The following is a 23,001-nucleotide window of genomic DNA, read 5'->3' as shown; positions in this document are numbered from 1 at the left end:
GACCCTTCATTCACTATATCCGCTCTCCCCAGACCCTGCATTCACTTCATCCGCTCTCCCCGGACCCTGCATTCACTATATCCGCTCTCCCCGGACCCTGCATTCACTATATCCGCTCTCCCCGGACCCTGCATTCACTATATCCGCTCTCTCCGGACCCTGCATTCACTATATCCGCTCTCTCCGGACTCTGCATTCACTATATCCGCTCTCTCCGGACCCTGCATTCACTATATCCGCTCTCCCCGGACCCTGCATTCACTATATCCGCTCTCCCCGGACCCCGCATTCACTATATCCGGTCTCCCCAGACCCTTCATTTACTATATCCGCTCTCCCCGGACCCCGCATTCACTATATCCGGTCTCCCCGGACCCCGTATTCACTATATCCGGTCTCCCCGGACCCCTCATTCAATATATCCGCTCTCCCCGGACCCCGCATTCACTATATCCGCTCTTCCCAGACCCCGCATTCTCTATATCCGCTCTCCCCGGACCCCGCATTCACTATATCCGCTCTCCCCGGACCCCGCATTCACTATATCCGCTCTCCCCGGACCCCGCATTCACTATATCCGCTCTCCCCGGACCCCGCATTCACTATATCCGCTCTCCCCGGACCCCGCATTCACTATATCCGCTCTCCCCGGACCCCGCATTCACTATATCCGCTCTCCCCGGACCCCGCATTCACTATATCCGCTCTCCCCGGACCCCGCATTCACTATATCCGCTCTCCCCGGACCCCGCATTTACTATATCCGGTCTCCCAGGACCCTGCATTCACTATATCTGGCCCCCCCGGACCCCGCATTCACTATATTCACTCTCCTCGGACCCCGCATTCACTATATCCACTCTCCTCGGACCCCGCATTCACTGTATCTGCTCTCCCCGGACCCTGCATGATGATGATGAGAGGTTATGAGATCATGAAAGGTTCCCTCCACCCTTGCTGGATGATTGATTGATATATTTCATATTATGGAGAAAGTAAAAGTAGGATATGAAACATACACCTGTGGGCAGCAACACCCCAAACTCCCAGGTAGACATGAGTCTGGAGTTATGAAAGGGAGATCTTACTGTTGGAGAATACAAGTAAGGGACTAGGGGCTAAATTTGCCCACCAAGCTCCAACTTTAATTGAACCAACACCTTGGGTGGTCTGACCTGTTAGTCTGGTGAAGGGAAGGGCCGCACGCAAATGCTGGCCAAACACTTGAGAAATGTTCTATCAATTTCAACCAATCTTCGATCACAATGGTGATCAAATGGATCTTGGCAACCTTTTATCAAAAGTCTTAAACAAAAATATAAAATGATCAACACTGTTGGTGTTAGGTGGGAGGGGGAGGATGTTATGGATAGAGAATTATTACTACTGTGCATTTTCAAAAATCCAAAATAAAATAAAACAGAATGAAGTCTTACCCTCCCACAGAGGTCACAATCCATTTCATCTTTATGGGAAGAAAAAGAGGCTGAAGTTGATGCAAATAAAAAGTGTCCCTCAGACTGAGCTAGAAGAGGACAAATATTAATATTACAATATTGAGAATCGTGGTGACTGTAGAGATTGTTTCTGTGTACGATCTATAACAGTAAAACATTGGAACTCCAGACAAAGTAGTTTTGTCAGTTTTTGTTTCACTGTCTGTGTCCACCATGGATAGCTAACTCCACACTTCCTGGGGGGTGCAATAGTCTCCCCAAGGAGGATGTTGGGAAAATGGAAAACCTCACAGGAGATGTAGCCCTATCCCACAGTACCTAAATCTAGAATAAAGCTTTAGCAGGAGTTCCAGCCCTGAAACCAGTGCCAACTCTGCTACCAGTACCACCTCTGCTACCAGAACCAGTCCTGCTACCAGTATCACCTCTGCTACCAGAACCAGTCCTGCTACCTGTACCACCTCTGCTACCAGAACCAGTCCTGCTACAAGTACTGTCTCTACTACCAGTACCAGTTCTGCGATCAGAACCAGTCCTGCTACCAGTACCAGCCTTCCTACCAGAACCAGTCCTGCTACCAGTATCATCTCTACTATTAGAACCAGTCCTGCTACCAGTATCATCTCTACTATCAGAACCAGTCCTGCTACCAGCATCAGCTCTACTACCAGTATTGCCTCTGCTACCAGTACCATCTCTACTACCAGTACTAGCTCTGCTATCAGAACTAGTCCTGCCACCAGAACCAGCCTTCCTACAAGTACCAGTACCAGTCCTGCTGCAAGTACTAGCTCTACTACCAGTACCGCCTCTGCTACCAGTACTGTCTCTACTACCAGTACTGTCTCTACTACCAGTACCGTCTCTGCGATCAGAACCAGTCCTGCTACCAGTACCAGCCTTCCTATCAGTACCAGTCCTGCTACCAGTACAGCCCACTACCAGTTCCACTTCTGATATCAGGATATTCTGCTACCAGTCCAGATTGCCACTAGTCCTGCTACCAGTACCAGCCTTCCTGCCAGTACCAGCCTTCCTACCAGTACCAGTCCTGCTACCACTACAGCCCACTACCAGTTCCACTTCTGCTATCAGAACATTCTGCTACCAGTCCAGATTGCTACTAGTCCTGCTACCAGTACCAGTCTTCCTAACAGTACAAGTCCAGCTACCAGTACAGCCCACTACCAGTTTCACTTCTGCTATCAGGATATTCTGCTACCAGTCCAGATTGCTACCAGTCCTGCTACCAGTACCAGCCTTCCTACCAGTACAAGTCCAGCTACCAGTATAGCCCACTACCAGTTGCACTTCTGCTATCTGGAAATTCTGTTACCAGTCCAGATTGCTAAAAGTCCTGCTACCTGTACCAGCCTTCCTACCAGTACCAGTCTTGCTACCAGTACAGCCCACTACCAGTTTCACTTCTGCTATCAGGATATTCTGCTACCAGTCCAGATTGCTACTAGTCCTCCTACCAGTCCAGATTGCTACCAGTCCTGCTACCAGTACCAGCCATCCTACCAGTACCAGCCTTCCTACCAGTACTAGTCTTGTTACCAGTACAGCCCACTACCAATTCCACTTCTGCTACCACAACATTCTGCTACCAGTACAAGCCTGCTACGAGTCCTGCTTTCTGTGTGCTCTGCTTTCCAGAGCAACTTTGCCACTAGTGCATCTAGCTAGCTTACACAACAGTTACATACAGTCATCTTTCAGCTTTCTGAGGATCTACACGCTTCAGCATCCATAAGTAAACATTGGGTAACCTGGGGGTAGTTTGCAGCTGCATCGAACCTCCCATGAGGTGGTCCCTGGTGGAACAACCACTATCCTTTAGACTCTAACCTCCACTGCTTCTGTTCCAATGAAAACCTTAAAACTATAAACTTCCCATTACTTTTTGTACCTGGTGATAACGGTCATCTGGACAAAGATTGTGAATCTCCCAGTGGGGATGCAGATGTGATAAAAACACAGACAAAGTTCCAAACCTTTCCTACACTATTCAAAATTACAAATAAATGTTTTGGATAGAGACACACATCAGTAAGCTTCATCTAAAAACTGAAATGGAAAGACCTGAATGAAATAATGAAACAGAAGAACCAAATATGAATGATAAGACCAGGTACCAAAGCTGGATTTAAAAGGCTTGAATGAAATTATGAAAGAGAAGAACCTAGTATGAATGGTAAGAACAGGTACCAGGGCCAGATTTGAGAGGCTTGAATTTAATAATAAAAGAAGAACCTAGTATGAATGGTGAGAACAGGTACTAGGGTCAGATTTAGGAGGCTTGAATGAAAATAATGAACGAGAAGAACCTGATATGAATGGTAAGAACATTCAGTTAAAATGGTAAGAACAGGTACCATGGCCGGATTGAAAAGGCTTGAATGAAACAATGAAAAAGAAGAACCTAGTAGGAATGGTAAGAACAGGAACAAGGCCTGGATTTAAGAGGCTTGAATGAAGCAATGAAAGATAAGTACCTAGTATGGATGGTAAGACCAGGTACCAGGGCTGAATTTGCAATTGGGCACAATGATTACATGCCTATAGCTGACACAAGCAAATAGCCAACTTCCCCCCGTGTAATTATTGGCCACATGTGTTTTCAACATCAGTAGGAATATTCATGTCAAATACATTTACTCACAATATTCTATACCAGGTTAGGACCACAAATGTTCTGTTTTAAAGAGGTGACCCTACAGAGGGGTGGAAATTAGGAAGTGGAAAGTTTTACATCTAAAGGTTAATGGGATAAAAATCTTGGTCTACTGGATGCATACAATATGGCAGGAACTTACTGCTTTCCTCTGCTGGCATACCATCCCTCTTCTGCATTTCTGCTATAAGTATTCTGTTATGTTTCTTCAGGATCTCCAAAAAGGTGTCCTTGTCCTCCGTATCCCAGACAAAGACGTATTGATAGAGCTGCCTCATCTTCTCCTGGGAGGTCCGTTTACTGTGAATGTTTTTGCATTCTAGTTCCGATAGCAGATCCTCTTCCAGGAGCTCATGTAGAATGGTGTCTACTTTCTCAGTCATATTTATCAGGACCTCCTGATGTTTATGCACAAAATGCCGCATGCCTGGAATATTCAGAATCATCAACATAACCATCAATTTCACATCACCGGACAAAAAGGGAAATAACAACGGTTTTAATTGGAATCTGTCAGGATATAAAGCTGGAACTGCCATTGCTATTTTGTTTTTAAAGAAGAACTGCCATTTTTCCCATCAGGGCATATCTGTGTAAACCTACCCTTGAACCCCTGACACCCCCTTGCCAACATTCCTATGTAGCTTCTGCCTCCATCGCAGCCAGTGCCAATATCTTCTGCTTTCTTCAATAACTGTTGCTATCTGTTCTATACCCCCTTGTTGCTTTCTCCAATACCTATTGCTTCCTCCAATACCCATTGCTTCCTCCAATACCCATTGCTTCCTCTAATACCTGTTGCTTCCTCCAATACCTGTTGCTTCCTCCAATACCTGGTGCTTCCTCCAATACCTGTTGCTTCCTCCAATACCTGTTGCTTCCTCCAATACCTGGTGCTTCCTCCAATACCTGGTGCTTCATCCAGTGCCCAGTGCTTCCTCCAATACCCAGTGCTTCCTCCAATACCTGTTGCTTCCTTCAATACCTGGTGCTTCATCCAGTGCCCAGTGCTTCCTGCAATACCTGGTGCTTCCTCCAATACCTGGTGCTTCATCCAGTGCCCAGTGCTTCCTCCAATACCCAGTGCTTCCTCCAATACCTGTTGCTTCCTCCAATACCTGGTGCTTCATCCAGTGCTTCCTCCAATACCCAGTGCTTCCTCCAATACCTGTTGCTTCCTCCAATACCTGGTGCTTCATCCAGTGCCCAGTGCTTCCTCCAATACCTGGTGCTTCCTCCAGTGCCCAGTGCTTCCTCCAAAAGACAGTGCTTCCTCCAATACCTTATGCTTCTTCCAATACCAAGTGCTACCTCCAATACCCAGTGCTTCCTCCAATACCTGTTGCTTCCTCCAATACCTGTTGCTTCTTCCAATGCCCAGTGCTTCCTCCAATACCCAGTGCTTTCTTCAATACCTGTTGCTTCCTCCAATACCCAGTGCGTCCTCCAATACTCAGTGCTTTCTCCAATACCTGTTGCTTCCTCCAATACCCAGTGCGTCCTCCAATACTCAGTGCTTCCTTTGATACCTGTTGCTTCTTCCAATGCCCAGTGCTTCCTCCAATGCCCAGTGCTTCCTCCAATACCCGGCTTATATGATTACAGATCTTTTAAAATTGCGGAAAATCAGCTTTAAGGATCAGTTTACCCCGTAGTCTGTGTAGCTTTAATACAGAATTTCTAATGAACCCATTCAGCACTTGAATGACTCCTCTAGTAAAAGACACTTTGGGGCCTATTTTTACAAATATGTTGCACGCATATCACTCACAGATTTGCCGCACACATTTTGGCCACGAATTCTGTGAGAGATTCATTCCTACGGTCATCATCGCCATTTAGGCTCCGTTCACACCAGTGCATTTTTTTTAGTGCTTTTTTCAGAAAGGCACTACAGTCCGTTTAACATGGTTACCTATGGGACACGGTCACATCGATGCTTTTTTGAGCTGCTGCGTTTTTGGAAAGGGTCGGGGACTTTTGTAGAAGCAAAAAGCAGCATTTTTGCTACAATAGATTTCAATGGAGAATCTGCTGAAATGCATGGTAGTACTTTTTGGCACGTTTTTGTCACAATTTGCATGTTTATTCTGACCAGCAAAAAAAAAAATTTCCAGTTGAAAAAAAAAAAAGCTGAACAAAACACAAAATGCGGAAAAAACCTGTAAAAAAGAGCATCAAAAACACATGAAAAACGTGTGAAGAAAAACGCAAAATGAACTGCGAAAAGCACTGCAAAACTGACAAAAAGAAAACTGCATAGGTGTGAACAGAGCCTAAGTGGCCAAAAGGCGGTATATTTTCTCACTGGGGTATTTCTGAAAACTTTACCACATTTTGCCCACTAGACAGTGGCACTGATCATAGGATAAACCCCGGACTCGGCATTCACTATATCCGCTCTCCCCGGACCCTGCATTCACTATATCCACTCTCCCCAGACCCCACATTCACTATATCCACTCTCCCCGGACCCCGCATTCACTATATCCGCTCTCCCTGGACCCTGCATTCACTATATCCGCTCTCCCCGGAACCCGCATTCAATATATCCGCTCTCCCAGGACCCCGCATTCACTATATTCGGTCTCCCCGGACCCCGCATTCACCATATCCGCACCCCCCGGACCCTGCATTCACTATATCCAGTCTCCCCGGACCCGCATTCACTATATCCGCTCTCCCTGGACCCCGCATTCACTATATCCGCTCTCCCCGGACCCTGCATTCACTATATCTGCTCTCCCCGGACCCCGCATTCACTATATCCGCTCTCCCCGGACCCTGCATTCACTATATCTGCTCTCCTTGGACCCTGCATTCACTATATCTGCTCTCCCCGGACCCCGCATTCACTATATCTGCTCTCCCCGGACCCCGCATTCACTATATCTGCTCTCCCCGGACCCCGCATTCACTATATCCGCTCTCCCCGGACCCTGCATTCACTATATCTGCTCTCCTTGGACCCTGCATTCACTATATCTGCTCTCCCCGGACCCCGCATTCACTATATCTGCTCTCCCCGGACCCCGCATTCACTATATCTGAACTCTCGGACCCTGCATTCACTATATTCGGTCTCCCCGGACCCCGCATTCACTATATCTGGTCTCCCTGGACCCCGCATTTACTATATCCGCTCTCCCCGGACCCCGCATTCACTATATCCGCTCTCCCCGGACCCGGCATTCACTATATCCGCTCTCCCCGGACCCTGCATTCACTATATCCAGTCTCCCTGGACCCTGCATTCACTATATCCGCTCTCCCCGGACCCCGCATTCACTATATCTACTCTCCCACAGTACACACAACATGGAAGTGCCTTTATTGTAGTAAATATAAACTGCTAAATACCGTTCCCCATCAGCAGTATATAGCAGTCTTGTGACTTCAACTAAGCACTAGTTAAAGCTTGTAGGAGGAGTTTTATTACTGCTCTAGGAGGATGCAGAACCCCTGACCCTCTGTATGGACAGTGCTGATTGGCCCTGTGTTGATCACATGCAGTCTCCCAAGGAAAAAAAAAACCTCTCTAGCAATACACACCAAACTGAGCATGTGCAAAGTGGCTACGGGTTCAGTCTGTCTTATCAGGTGGACATTTGAACAAGAGGAGAAGGCAGGGAAGACAGGATCAAATGGCCTTTTTACACAATGCAGAGGATTAACCCCTTAGGTTCCACAGGGAGTATAACAAGCATGCTTTACTGCATCTACAGACTGATTGTACTGTTGGGGGTTTAGTAACACTTTAATCTATTATAGAATTATGGCCAGAATTTGTGCAGCCCGCAAAATAGTGTGTGACATTCATCTAAGGATTGATTGCAATGCAATGAAGACGAAACTCACTACATTCTAGTGCGTTTCTTTCCTGGGCCTTCAGCAGGTCGTTTATATTTCCGGCTAAGACTCTGTCTGCAGAAAGAAGAGAAGACAATGTCATAATTTTACATCATTTACATAATTTTCTTAGATCAGCCAGCTTCAGATCTCTAAATCCCCTCCAGTGTCTCCCAACCTTCTATAGTGAACTACAGAGCCCCCAGGCCCCAAGCAAGCCCTCAGCCTCTTCAGTGCTGCCCAACCCTCCGTAGTGCCACCCAACCTCCCACAGTGCCCCCAGGCCCCCTGAAAGCCCTTGGCCTCCACAGTGATCCCCAACCTTCCATGCTGGTAACCAGCCTCCCACAGTGCCCCCAGGCCCCCTGAGAGCCCTCAGCCTCTACAGTGCGTGCAACCTCCCACAGTGCCGCCCAACCTCTCACAGTGCCCCCAGGCCCCCTGAGAGCCCTTAGCCTCCACAGTGAACCCCAACCTCCCAAAGTGCCTCCCACAGTTCCCCCAGGCTCCCTGAGAGCCCTTAGCCTCCACAGTGATCGCCAACATCCCACAGTGCTCCAGGGCCCTCTTAGCGCCCTTAGCCTCCATGGTGACCCCCAACCTCCCATGGTGTTGCTCAGCCTCCCACAATGCCGTACAACCCCCTCCAGAAAGCGTATCCCCTACAGGACCACTAAGTTGCTGCAGAGTCCCCTAATCCCCTCTGTAATCCTCATTCCCCACAGAGCCATGAAGCCGCATCCAGAGACATCCAACATTTTAATGCTAGTTCTGCATTCCCATACTTTTACTGTGTGAGTATAAGGCCTCATGCACACCGGACGTTTTTACAGCGGCTGATCTTGCCTTCTGGCATTTTTTTTTTTACAGCCAGAAAACTCCCCCGCATGTTATCCTATGTGTCCATACACATGTAGGCTTTAAAGAATAAGTTCGCCTTTTGGACAAAAATAATAAATGCACATTTTTTTGCAGGTAAAAAAAATGTGCATTTATTATTTTTGTCCAAAGGAGCCTGGAAAGCATTGCAGCAGCGATCAGTAGATTACTGATGCCATGCAGGTCTCCTGCAGACCTGTCGGAATATCTGCTTGCTAAACGGGATGTATGGAATGTACGGGATGTACGGGTGTACGGGGTGTACCGGATGTACGGAATGTATGGGGTGTACCGGATGTATGGAACAGGGGCAGACTGACAATTCATGGGGCCCCTGGACAATAGGGGATCATGGGGCCCCTGTGTCCTCGCCCACACTCAAACCACACCCAAAAAAGCCTATGAAAGTTACCAGGGGCATCTCCTTGGGCACCCTACTGACCCCGGTCAGTCCGCCCCTGGTACGGAATGTACAGGGTGGTATGGGGTGTACCGGATGTACGGGATGTAGGGGGTGTACCGGATGTATGGAATGTACGGGGTGTGCGGGATGTGTGGAATGTACGGGGTGTACGGGATGTATGGAATGTACGGGGTGTACCAGAAGTACAGAATGTACAGGTTGTACGGGGTGTACAGGATGTACGGGATCTACAGGGTGTAACGGATGTACAGGTTGTACGGGGTGTACTGGATGTATGGAATGTACTGGATGTACGGGGTGTACGGAATGTACTGGATGTACAGAATGTACAGGTTGTACGGGGTGTACCGGATGTACGGAATGTACGGAGTGTACAGGATGTATGGGGTGTACTGGATGTACGGAATGTATGGGATGTACGGGGTGTACCGGATGTATGGAATGTACAGGATGTATGGGGTGTACTGGATGTACGGGGTGTACCGGATGTACGGAATGTATGGGATGTACGGGGTGTACCGGATGTACGGAATGTATGGGATGTACGGGATGTACGGGGTGTACCGGATATACGGAATGTATGGGATGTTTCCGGATGTACGGAATGGTCAGGATGTATGGGGTGTACCGGATGTACGAAATGTATGGGGTGTACGGGGTGTACCGGATGTACGGATGTATGGGATGTACGGGGTGTACCGGATGTACGGAATGTATGGGATGTACGGGGTGTACCGGATGTACGGGGTGTACCGGATGTACGGAATGTATGGGATGTACCGGATGTACCAGATGTATGGAATGTACTGGATGTACAGGGTGTACCGGATGTACGGAATGTATGGGATGTACGGGTGTACCGGATGTATGGAATGTATGGGATGTACGGGGTGTACCGGATGTACGGAATGTACGGAGTGTACAGGATGTATGGGGTGTACTGGATGTACGGAATGTATGGGATGTACAGAATGTACCAGATGTACGGAATGTATGGGATGTACGGGGTGTACCGGATGTACGGAATGTATGGGATGTTTCCAGGTGTACGGAATGTACAGGATGTATGGGGTGTACTGGATGTACGGAATGTATGGGATGTATGGGGTGTACTGGATGTACGGAATGTATGGGATGTACAGGGTGCACCGGATGTATGGATGTATGGGATGTACGGGGTGTACCGGATGTACGGAATGTATGGGATGTACAGGGTGTACCGGATGTATGGAATGTATGGGATGTACGGGGTGTACCGGATGTACCAGATGTATGGAATGTACTGGATGTACGGGGTGTACCGGATGTATGGAATGTATGGGATGTACGGGGTGTACCGGATGTATGGAATGTATGGGATGTACAGGGTGTACCGGATGTATGGAATGTATGGGATGTACGGGGTGTACCGGATGTACCAGATGTATGGAATGTACTGGATGTACGGGGTGTACCGGATGTATGGAATGTATGGGATGTACGGGGTGTACCGGATGTACCAGATGTATGGAATGTACTGGATGTACGGGGTGTACCGGATGTATGGAATGTATGGGATGTACGGGGTGTACCGGATGTATGGAATGTATGGGATGTACAGGGTGTACCGGATGTATGGAATGTATGGGATGTACGGGGTGTACCGGATGTACCAGATGTATGGAATGTACTGGATGTACGGGGTGTACCGGATGTACGGAATGTATGGGATGTACAGAATGTACTGGATGTACGGAATGTATGGGATGAGCTTTTGAGATATTGAAGCAAGGCAATGAAGATGACACTCACTGCATTTTTTTGGCAGGGGCATTTTCTGGCTGGATATAAAACCCAGAACTAGTGGGTTTCAAGAGGCGTTTTTTCGCTGTAAAAACGCTCTAATGCTGAAAAACGCTGTATAGCACTAAAAAATGCAGCTATCCAGCGATTATGAATGTTTTTGAGCCCCAAGCTTTTGTGGGAATATAGTTTTGCTAAAAAATGCTAAAACAAAATGCAAAAAGCTCAAAAACAACACGCTAAAAACTGCAGCAAAACTCGTGTTTTTTAATGCGGCATTCTACAGCTAACCCTACTGCCACTTTTATATCGTCCCATGTGCATGAGGCCTACACTTTATTTTTTCATTGTTGGGGCACGGGTGGTTTTGGAAGAAGTTACTGGGCCCTGGTCACAAAACGTTTGATAGCCATGACTCAGGAAGGTTCTTCTGTTTAGTCAGCTGGTTCTTTCTCTTTATCAGCAAGAGGCAAACACACAAGACAAGGAGGACCAGGATATCTAGATAAACAACAACTCCGATGACAAAGAAATGTCATTCGTGGGGCCTGGGTCAGCAGGATCTGGGCATGTGCAGATGGGGCAATGCAGCATGCTTTTTAGGTGCACTCCACTTGTATTGGAGATTTGCTTTAGATGCTTCTGAGATCAATAAGAATTCATGGTCAGGTGTATGTGGCCTCCTTTTAACCACTTCCATTTATAAATGGCAGAGGGTTGAAGTGGTCATACAAGGATCATGACTGCAGCTACAATCCTGGTCAGGGGTGGACTGACAACTCATGCGGCCCCCGGGCAATAAGGGATCATGGGGCCCCTGTGTCCTCACCCACACTCAAACCACACCCAAAAAAGCCTATGAAAGGTACCAGGGGCATCTCATGGGGCCCCCTACTGACCCTGGGCCCTCGGTTCCCGAATGGTCAGTCCGCCCCTGATCCTGGTATTTTCATTTACAGAGGGGAATTATTTTAGGTATAAGTAATCCGAGTGGCTATACAGCCACTAGATTACTTTTACAAATGGAGGAAGGGGTGGGTACCACCGTACCTCCGTACCCCCCAGCTATCGCCTTTACCGGGCTCTCCTGTCCCGTCAGGGAGCCCGTTACCAATGTGATCGGCGCCATCGGCTCCTCCGTACACAGTGAGAGGAACCGATCTTGTTCCTCCCATTGTGTGACATCAGAAACCGGAAGCAACTAGGATTTTGTCACTTCAGGTTTCGGTTTGATTATTGCTGGTTTGTGAAAGCATCGGATCACACCAATCTCGGTTTGGTCAGTTGCTTTGGAGGACAGAGGAAAGGTCTTGCGTCTTTCATAGACCCCAGATGGCCCATGATTGTTTATCCCTTGTGATACCAGTAAAGTTGTTCCAAAAAAAAAAACAACAAAGTGTTAAAAAACTGAAAAAAAATAAATAAAAAAAATAAAGTTTTTGTAAAGGCTCAAGGTTTTTTAACTCCATGCATAAAACGCATGAAGGTAAAAAGCTTCTATGTGCAGCAGCCCCCCAGCCCTCTCTAATTCTCACCTAAGCCCCTTCTTGATCCAGTGATGCTCACTTGAGTCTCGGCTATCCTGTGATTCCCTCTTTTCATTGGCGGAGACATTGGCTCCCACTACTGTCATTGAGCCAATGAGAAGAGAGAGGGAGCGAGGCCGAGCCGCGGCTCCATGTGTGAATGGACACACGGAGCAGCGGATGCCCATAAAGCAAGCTGCTTGCTGTGGGGGGCACGCGACAGGAGAGAGGGGCCAGGAACACTGGTGGGGGAAGAGGAAGATCTGGGCGGCCCTGTGCAAAAGTGTAGATATGTTTGGGGTTTTTTTTCTGTTTTTTTGTAATATCAAAAAATCAATGGTCTAGCAGAGTGTATGGGAGAAAAGGCTCCAGGACTGGTCTAGCAGAGTGTAGGGGAGAAGAGGCCACAGGGACTGGTCTAGCAGAGTGTATGGGAGAAGAGGCTCCAGGATCAGTCTAGCAGAGTGTATGGGAGAAGAGGCTCCAGGACTGGTCTAGCAGAGTGTATGGGAGAAGAGGTTCCAGGACTGGTCTAGCTGAGTGTATGGGAGTATATGGGAGAAGAGGCTCCAGGACCAGTCTAGCAGAGTGTAGGAGAGAAGAGGCCACAGGGACTGGTCTAGCAGAGTGTATGGGAGAAGAGGCACCAGGACTGGTCTAGCAGAGTGTATAGCAGAAGAGGCTCCAGGACTGGTCTAGCAGAGTGTATAACAGAAGAGGCTCCAGGACTGGTCTAGCTGAGTGTATGGGAGTATATGGGAGAAGAGGCTCCAGGACCAGTCTAGCAGAGTGTGGGGGAGAAGAGGCCACAGGGACTGATCTAACATAGTATACTGTGTTATTTTCGGGGGGGGGGGGGGGGTCTGTCAGGTTGGCTGTATGGGGCCCCGTAGTTTATAACAGCAACCCTGGCCAGGGACTGGTCTAGCAGATTGTATGGGAGAAGAAGCTGCAGGAATCGGTCTAGCAGAGTGTAGGGGAGAAGAGGCTCCAGGATCGGTCTAGCAGAGTGTATGGGAGAGGAGGCTCCAGGATCGGTCTAGCAGAGTGTAGGGGAGAAGAAGCTGCAGGAATTGGTCTAGCAGAGTGTATGGGAGAGGAGGCTCCAGGATCGGTCTAGCAGAGTGTGTGGGAGAAGAGGCCACAGGGACTGATCTAGCAGAGTGTATGGGAGAAGAGGCCACAGGGACTGGTCTAGCAGAGTGTATGGGAGAAGAGGCCACAGGGACTGGTCTAGCAGAGTGTATGGGAGAAGGGACCTCGTTTTAATTAGCCAACGTGGAGAAGAACCATCGCTGAGACTGGATGTTCCTGAGGCCCCATTGCCACGTACTCAGGACATTCACTCCCACCTCCCTAGATGTAAATGAGCACTTAACCCTTGCATTTCGGGGGCTGCTGCACTGCATGGGAGGATTCTGACTTTTCCTGGAGTTGGGCTTTAAAGCATATCAGAAATCACATGAGTTTTCTGTAAGGTGGCTGCAGATCTTTGATGTGAACACTTCCAGTTATGTTCAACAGATAAAAGAAACATTGTACATAACAAAGAAAAAATGCAGAAGCAGCACATTCCATACACACACATCTGTGCACAGACGCACGCACGCACAGACACAATTCTTTTGTTCCTGCTAAAGAAAAAAAAGTTGTTTTGTAAATTCTGAACTTACAAGCCATATCTGTGGAGACGCGAAATCACCAAACATGGAAGTGAAAGTAAAAGTGGATTTCCTCCTCGGTGGAATGTCGGAGAGGTGGGGTGGGGTCTGCACTCTTTCACTGCTGCGTTCGGGATGTCGAAGAAACAAATTCTCGGAAAATGAACTTACAGCGCACAAGTGGGCTTATTTGTCTCCCTCTCACCAGCTCTGTGATCTGTCCACACACACAATCTGCTGAAATGACACAAAAATGATGACTGTGGAAATTAAAAAAAAATATGAATAGCTCAATTCACAAAGCTAACTCACCAGGAGACAACTGGCCATACACCGGTAGACTTTCCTTAAAAAATGTTCGTTGACGAAGCATTCATTCAATTTTTTTAACAGCTATTCGGGATAAACCAATGTTTGTTTTCAACTGTATGAATTTGAAAAATTCAAAGGCTCAGGGTGGAAAATCGTCATTTCTTATGTGAAAGAACACAATTTTTAATTGCTTGCACACATACAGTCATGGCCGAAATTGTTGGCACCCTTGATATTTTTCCTGAAAATCAAGTATTTCACACAAAAAAGGTATTGCATTAACACATGTTTTGCTATACACATGTTTATTCCCTTTGTATGTATTGGAACAAATATAAAACAGAGGCAGAAAAGCAAATATGACATAATGTCACACAAAACCCCAAAAATGGGCTGGACAAAAGTATTGGCACCCTTAACTTAATATTTGGTTGCACACCCTTTGGAAAACATAACTGAAATCAGTCGCTTCCTATAACCATCAATAAGCTTCTGACACCTCTCACCCGGAATTTTGGACCACTCTTCCTTTGCAAACAGCTCCAGGTCTCTCTTATTGGAAGGACACCTTTTCCCAACAGCAATTTTAAGATCTCTCCACAGGTGTTCAATGGGATTTAGATCTGGGCTCATTGCTGGCCACTTCAGAACTCTCCAGCGCTTCTTTGCCATCCATTTCTGAGTGCTTTTTGACGTATGTTTGGGGTCATTGTCCTGCTGGAAGACCCAGGATCTTGGACGCAAACCCAGCTTTCTGACACTGGGCCCTACAGTGCGACCCAAAATCCTTTGGTAATCCTCAGATTTCATGATGCCTTGCACACAGTCAAGGCACCCAGTGCCAGAGGCAGCAAAACAACCCCAAAACATCATTGAACCTCCACCATATTTTACCGTAGGTACTGTGTTTTGTTCTTTGTAGGCCTCATTCCGTTTTCGGTAAACAGTAGAATGATGTGCTTTACCGAAAAGCTCTATCTTGGTCTCATCTGTCCACAAGACGTTTTCCCAGAAGGCTTTTGGCTTACTCAAGTACATTTTGGCAAACTGTAGTCTTGCTTTTTTATGTCTCTGTGTCAGCAGTGGGGTCCTCCTGGGTCTCCTGCCATAGCGTTTCATTTCATTTAAATGTCGACGGATAGTTCGCGCTGACACTGATGCTCCCTGAGCCTGCAGGACAGCTTGAATGTCTTTGGAACATGTTTGGGGCTGCTTATCCACCATCCGGACTATTCTGCGTTGCAATCTTTCATCAATTTTCCTCATCCGTCCACGACCAGGGAGATTAGCTACAGTGCCATGGGTTGCAAACTTCTTGATAATGTTGCGCACTGTGGACAAAGGCAAATCTAGTTCTCTGGAGATGGACTTGTAACCTTGAGATTGTTGATATTTTGCCACAATTTTGGTTCTCAGGTCCTCAGACAGTTCTCGTCTCCTCTTTCTGTTGTCCATGCTTAGTGTGGCACAGACAGACACACAATGCAAAGGTTAAGTGAACGTCTCTCCTTTTTATCTGCTTTCAGGTGTGATTTCTATATTGCCCACACCTGTTACTTGCCCCAGGTGAGTTTACAGGAGCATCACATGCTTGTAACATTCTTATTTATCCGCAGTTGTGAAAGGGTGCCAATACTTTTGTCCAGCCCATTTTTGGAGGTTTGTGTGACATTATGTCGAATTTGCTTTCTTTCCTCCCTTTTTTTGTTTTGTCCCAATACACACAAAGGGAATAAACATGTGTATAGCAAAACATGTGTTAATGCAATACGTTTCGTGAGAAATACATGATTTCCTGGAGAAATATCAAGGGTGCCAACAATTTCGGCCATGACTGTACATACATCCAGTAAATTCCTCATGTACACTGGTGTCTATATACCTTTGTGCTTGACTATAAATTAAAAGTAGGTAGACAAATGGTAGCCAATGTATTTTGAGGACCAGACGATCCCCCCTCATCAGGGCTTGATGTAGACATCTAAAGCTCATCAATAGACTATACTATCTTCTAGGAAAGGATCTCCATCAGAAGAAATGAAGTCATGGCCCCCAAGGCAAATAGGTAAAGAAGCTGGCCTCTATACTTCTTTGTCTCTGTGCCACTGCAATCATCTGTTTTGGTGGAGATCCCTTGTTGTGTTGTAGGCCATCTGCAATTTGTGGACAAATATGTCATTTAGGATTCCAGACAATCCAGCTAATGAATGATATGATTTTCTGCGGATTGGACCATTCTTGTGTTCTGCATTTCAAGTTCCAGTTCTGGTTGCCCATAGACATGGACTTCAGCTGTGCTCCCAGGATATTCTACTGTCTTTATCTTTGGAGCGCTCTCCAGCCAGCTGGATAGAACTTTTGGCCTGACCTCCACTAGGAACTGGACATGCAATATTTTGCATGGGCTGTCCTTTGGGCGTGTCTGCCAATTCCAACCACACCACCAGAAACTCTAGTGAAGATCAGGAGATTTCAGAGGAAGCACCCTGGTGACAACGTATGGCCATCTTGCTGGTGTTTCTGATTATTTGGCCTTGACCATTCTAACTAACCTGCAAGGGTCCCAGCATCTAGGCATCTGTGCATCCAGGGACATCACTCATCTGGGATCACTACATATTCCTTGCAATTTTGCTAAAAATACTGCATGTATAAGATCGTTCCTTTATACTTCCCAAGTCTACCCTTCATAGATCATTCCAATCATGTTCTCTTTATAATTGGATACGTCCTGTTAAAACCTCAAAAAGCTATTTTCACTTCCTCTTTGCTTTGCTTGTGGGATATCTTGTAAATACTGCCTGTATACAGAACCCTAGGACGAGATGCTTCCAGAGTCTGCGAAGAATCATTGGGGGTTCACTTCTCATAGTGTCATTCTATACCCTACCATACCTTGAAACATCAGACTATAGGGTTGGTTTACTAAAACTGGAGTGTGCAAAATCTGGTGCAGCTCTGCATAGAAATCAATCAGCTTCCATTTTTTTTCCAAAGCTTAATTGAACAAGCTGAAATGAGAAGCTGATTGGCTGCCATGTACAGCTGCACCAGATTTTGCACTCTCATGTTTTAGTAAATCCACCCTATCTGTTGGGACCCAGGGTAAAATCCAGTCCTTAGCATACAGTCACTGCTACACTTACCTTATGTCATAATGACAGGTCCTCTTTCGAAGTACCTCTATGTATGTGTTACACCATAACACCCAAAGGACATATACACCTCAACTATGTGCCTCATATTGGCTCGTCACTCCCATTCATGTACGTATATGAATAACTTTCTGGTGTTGGTTCCTGACTGTGCAAATATCAAAGTTCAGTTCCAGAGAAGTATTGAAGGACAGCCTACCTGTTTGTGCCTTTTTTACACGTCTGAGTTCTGCATGCTAAACAGATCCAGAGAAGAAGAGGAACAGGCAATTATACGGTACATGGGGCCAAGCCTGTCTCATAGCCCAAAAAAGCAGCTACCTTCTGTGATCCAGACCCAGTCCAGCCATGTTGTTTTTTGAGGCTTGGGTGGGATAATCTCTGGACATAATTCTAAAGGAATCTGTAGACATTGGTGAATGTTCACCCAATTCAACCTTTTATGGTAAGGGAATGTTTTTCTGTAGGCTTTCCATGTGATCTTTTGCTGGTCCTATCAAGGGGACTTCAAAAAGCCTGAACAGATTTTTTCTGCCAATTGCTATTAGATTTTCCTGATATAGACCAGCACTGGGGTTGTCAGCAAAGTGCCTCTCCTTCCCTCTCCATAGGAGCAAGTATGTCACATGATGCAATTGAACATGCTGGTGTAGGATCCATTCATTTTTCTAAGTCTGCAAAACAGTACAAGGAGCAAATCATTACCACTTGATGTGTCAATGTGTGCTTAAAAAAGAATTCCAGGTATAGATATTTTATACATAGTGTAGCACCCTCTTTGGTGCTACTAGAATAGTGTAATGAATTATAGGTAAAATCATTGTGTGTGACTCATGGTAGCTGTGTGAGTCTGTGATTGAGGTCAAGTTATTGCAGGTCAGCTGGATGATTCAACAGGTTGTGGCTCTATCGCCTCCTCCTGACTCTGGAGGACCATAAAAACTTCCAGAAGTCGGTAAGCAGGAAGGGGTGGAGACCTAATCTGCATGCTCATGGGAGTCCGGCCAATCCCAGGTTTGGAGGCCCTGGTAGAATGGTGGACTGGCCCATAAATATGGGAGATTCAGGCTGACAGGGTAGTCCCGTGGAAGATGGAGTGCTGAGAAGACTGTCGGTGCCTGGGAGGGGTCCCCAAGATGTGGGGGGGCTAACCTCCAGGCTGGACTTGGGCTGGCTCAGGAGGATACATTCAGCAGTGACGCAAGGATCGAGCAGAAGGGAGCAAAGAGGACAGAGTGACTACAGCAGCACTATCTGGGATCTACAACGGGAAAGACTGCCACACATAGCAAGCTTTCCAAGGACAGTGCTGGGATCAATTATTTGTCCTTGTCAAGGGAGATCTTCCGAAAAACCAAGAGGGCTGGTAGTGTTTGCATTTTTTGGAGCTGGGAGAGGCTCCACAGGGGGAGAGACGATACCTATGAATGTAGCTATGAGAAGTTAAGCTGATTCTTGAGGTGCTGCTAGTTCCTCACCCATAAGGACTGTTGCTTGTGATCCACAATGACTGATGGGTTTCAAGAAAAGAACAGTCCAGGATCTGCCTTTGTACATAGGAAGGAAGTGTTCCCCATTTATTGATTTAAGCCAACTGGGCATCCCATAATCCCGATTTCCCTATGCAAGTTGATTTCCCGTAATATAACAACAAAACCAAGCCCATGGACTGGTTACTGTCTCTTGGATGCAAGTCTGTGTAAGAAATACCTGTTGCCTGTCTGTGAGAGAAGCTTGGGGATACCCACTACACAGTGGCCCTCACGATGGTAGTCGTACAATAGTGTAGCAACCTCCTAGTTAGGCTGCTAGGTAAATCTAGTGTTTGGTGCCTTCTGAAGTCAAGGCAGCAGGGGATTGTTTGGCCTGGTCTGTTCAGGGTTCCACAGGCTGGGAGTTTGACTGCTTCCCTCTGCTTCTAGAAGAAGCCTCTAGAACAGCAATGGGCAAACTACGGCCCGCGGGCCGTATACGGCCTGGCGGACCTTTTAATCCGGCCCGCGGAGCTAGGCTCCCGCTAGGCTCCTCTCACAGTCCGCCCTGAAGATCTGTCCCCCTCGACGTATCTGCGCATGTGCCGGAGATCGCCGATCGGCTGCTAATGCCTGAAACTGGCACATGCGCAGATACGTCGAGGGGGACAGATCCTCATAGGAGACAGATTTTCCGGAGCGGCGCGGGAAGACGGCGAGAGGAACGCGCGGAGCAAAGGTAAGTGAATTGACACGGGGGACTTAATATGGGGGATGAATTACTATATGGGGGATGAATTACTATATGGGGGTTGAATGACTATGGGGGATGAATTACTATATGGGGGATGAATTACTATATGGGGGATGAATTACTATGGAGGATGAATTACTATGGGGGATGAATTACTATGGGGGATGAATTACTATATGGGGGATGAATTACTATATGGGGGATGAATTACTATATGGGGGTTGAATGACTATGGGGGATGAATTACTATATGGGGGATGAATTACTATATGGGGGATGAATTACTATGGAGGATGAATTACTATGGGGGATGAATTACTATATGGGGGATGAATTACTATATGGGGGATGAATTACTATATGGGGGTTGAATTACTATGAGGGATGAATTACTATATGGGGGATGAATTACTATGGAGGATGAATTACTATATGGGGGATGAATTACTATGGAGGATGAATTACTATATGGGGGTTGAATTACTATGGGGGATGAATTACTATATGGGGGTTGAATTACTATGGGGGATGAATTACTATATGGGGGTTGAATTACTATGGGGGATGAATTACTATATGGGGGATGAATTACTATGGGGGATGAATTACTATATGGGGGATGAATTACTATGGGTGATGAATTACTATATGGTGAATTAATTACTATGCTTACTATGGATGGCATGGTAGTGGCTGGGCTGGCCAGCAGCTAGTCCGGCCCCCGGGTCCAATATATGAACCCATTGCGGCCCTCAAGTCAAAAAGTTTGCCCACCCCTGCTCTAGAACATAGGGAGGGAGAATTCAAATAGCCAGTCTGAACTTTTTTCGGTGCCGAGCCAATCCCTGGAGAGCTGTGCCCAGATGGTGTCTGGGAAGCTGATAAATAGTCTGGAGCTCTGGAGAGATTGTCTTTCCCCCGCAAGGAGAGTTCCCGGGCTCAGTGAGCTGTTGCCCTTGAGGCAGTGTATCAACTGGGTTGCTTTCCTGTGAGGTTTCAGTGGTGTAGGGACCTGGAAGTGACCTGGAACTGACTGCAGGACTTCTCCAAAGGGATCTGGTCCTGAGAAGGACTGTCTCACTCACTGGATTGTGTCCAGAGGAAGCTGGAAGCTGTGCATCTGTCGTGAGGGTTTGTGAGTAAAGACCCTCACATTTACTTCAGGAACGGATTGTCTTCTAACTGCTGTTTGCTAATCGTTGGAGTATCCCATGCTCTAAAGTCCTACAAGCAATAAACTACAAAAGACAACCCCTAGACTTTTTATTGGAGGTGTGTATACTGGACTGCAGATCTCACTGGTAACATGGGCACGGGGGGTGAGGTGCGTGTAGTGGAGTGCAGATCTCACTGGTGGCATGGGCACGGGGGGTGAGGTGTGTACTGGACTGCAGATCTCGCTGGTAACATGGGCACGGGGGTGAGGTGCGTGTAGTGGAGTGCAGATCTCACTGGTGGCATGGGCACGGGGGGTGAGGTGTGTGTAGTGGAGTGCAGATCTCACTGGTGGCATGGGCACGGGGGGTGAGGTGTGTGTAGTGGAGTGCAGATCTCAGTGGTGGCATGGGCACTGGGGAATGAGGTGTGTGTGTGGTGGAGTGCAGATCTCAGTGGTGGCTTGGGCACTGGGGAGTGAGGTGTGTGTAGTGGAGTGCAGATTTCAGTGGTGGCATGGGCACGGGGGGTGAGGTGTGTGTAGTGGAGTGCAGATCTCACTGGTGGCATGGACACGGGGGGTGAGGTGTGTGTAGTGGAGTGCAGATCTCAGTGGTGGCATGGGCACTGGGGAATGAGGTGTGTGTGTGGTGGAGTGCAGATCTCAGTGGTGGCTTGGGCACTGGGGAGTGAGGTGTGTGTAGTGGAGTGCAGATTTCAGTGGTGGCATGGGCAATGGGAAGTCATCATGTACATCCCATACACCCTGTACATCCTGTACATCCCATACAACCCCTACATCCCATGCACCCCGTACATCCCCTACACCTCCTACATCCCATACACTCCATACATCTCATACAACCCCGTACACCCTGTACATCCTTGTACACACCCTACACCCTCTACATCCCATACACCCCCTTCATCCTGTACATCCCCTGCACCCAGTACATCCCTTACACCCCATACATCCCTGTACACCCCATACATCTTGTACATCCTGTATATCCCATATCCCATACACCCTGTACTCCCTGTACATCCCATACACCCTTGTACACCCCATACATCCCCTACATTCCGTAATCCCCTACATACCATACACCCAGTAGATCCCCATGCACCCCATACATCCCCCGTACACCCTGTACATCCTATACGTCTTGTATATACCCATACACCCCCTACATCCCGTACACCCCTGTACACTCCATACATCTTGTACATCCCCGTACACCCCCTACATTCTACACCCTGTACATCCCATTCACCCCCTACATCCCCGTACACACCTGTACACCCTGTACATCCCTATACATCCCAGTACATCCCTATACATCTTATATCCCTGTACATCCCATACATTTTATAATGGGGTGCCTCGGGACTTTCCATAATTTTAAAGGGTGCCTTGACTGAAAAAAGGTTGAGAAACCCTGCTCTACATCTCATACACCCCTGTACATCCCCTACACCCCTGTACATCCCCTATACCCCTGTACATCCCCTACACACCGTACATCCTGTACATACCCTACACCCCCTACATCTCGTACATCCCCTACACACCGTACACCCCCTACATCTCGTACATCCCCTACATCCCCTATATCTTGTACATCCCGTACATCCCATACATCCCTGTATATCCCCTACATTCCATACACCCCATAGCAGATATACAGAGAGGTCTGCAGGAGACCTGAAAAAAGATGTGCAGTTATTATTTTTGTACAAAAGGTAAACTTATCCTTTAATTGAACAAGCTGAAGTTAGAAGCTGATTGGCTCCCATGCACAGCTGCACCAGATTTTGAACTCTCCAGTTTCAGTAAATCAAGCCCTAGAAGTCTCATCTACCACCAGTAGAGGGACTCACAGCTCATAAGTGCAGTC

At 47.3% G+C, this 23,001-nt stretch overlaps 1 protein-coding gene across 1 annotated transcript in view; it reads right to left on the bottom strand.

Annotated features, from left to right (window-relative positions):
* Positions 1 to 14,485, bottom strand: part of LOC149467056 (NACHT, LRR and PYD domains-containing protein 1a allele 5-like) — a 34,302-nt gene extending 19,817 nt beyond the window's left edge. Inside the window, exons 1-4 of the mRNA XM_089672304.1 lie at positions 14,268 to 14,485; positions 7,993 to 8,058; positions 4,277 to 4,561; positions 1,437 to 1,525 (exon numbers count right to left, since the gene is read on the bottom strand). Coding sequence (XP_089528430.1) covers positions 1,437 to 1,525; positions 4,277 to 4,561; positions 7,993 to 8,058; positions 14,268 to 14,274 — 447 coding nt within the window. The 5' untranslated portion in view covers positions 14,275 to 14,485. The remainder of the gene's footprint in view (positions 1 to 1,436; positions 1,526 to 4,276; positions 4,562 to 7,992; positions 8,059 to 14,267) is intronic.
* Positions 14,486 to 23,001: the final 8,516 nt, after the last annotated feature.

The sequence above is a fragment of the Staurois parvus genome, unplaced genomic scaffold, assembly GCF_062004578.1.
Source record: "Staurois parvus isolate SC_StPar_1 unplaced genomic scaffold, SC_StPar_1.0 ptg000125l, whole genome shotgun sequence".
Classification (NCBI taxonomy): Eukaryota; Metazoa; Chordata; class Amphibia; order Anura; family Ranidae; genus Staurois; species Staurois parvus.
This window is presented reverse-complemented; position numbering and strand designations above follow the sequence as displayed.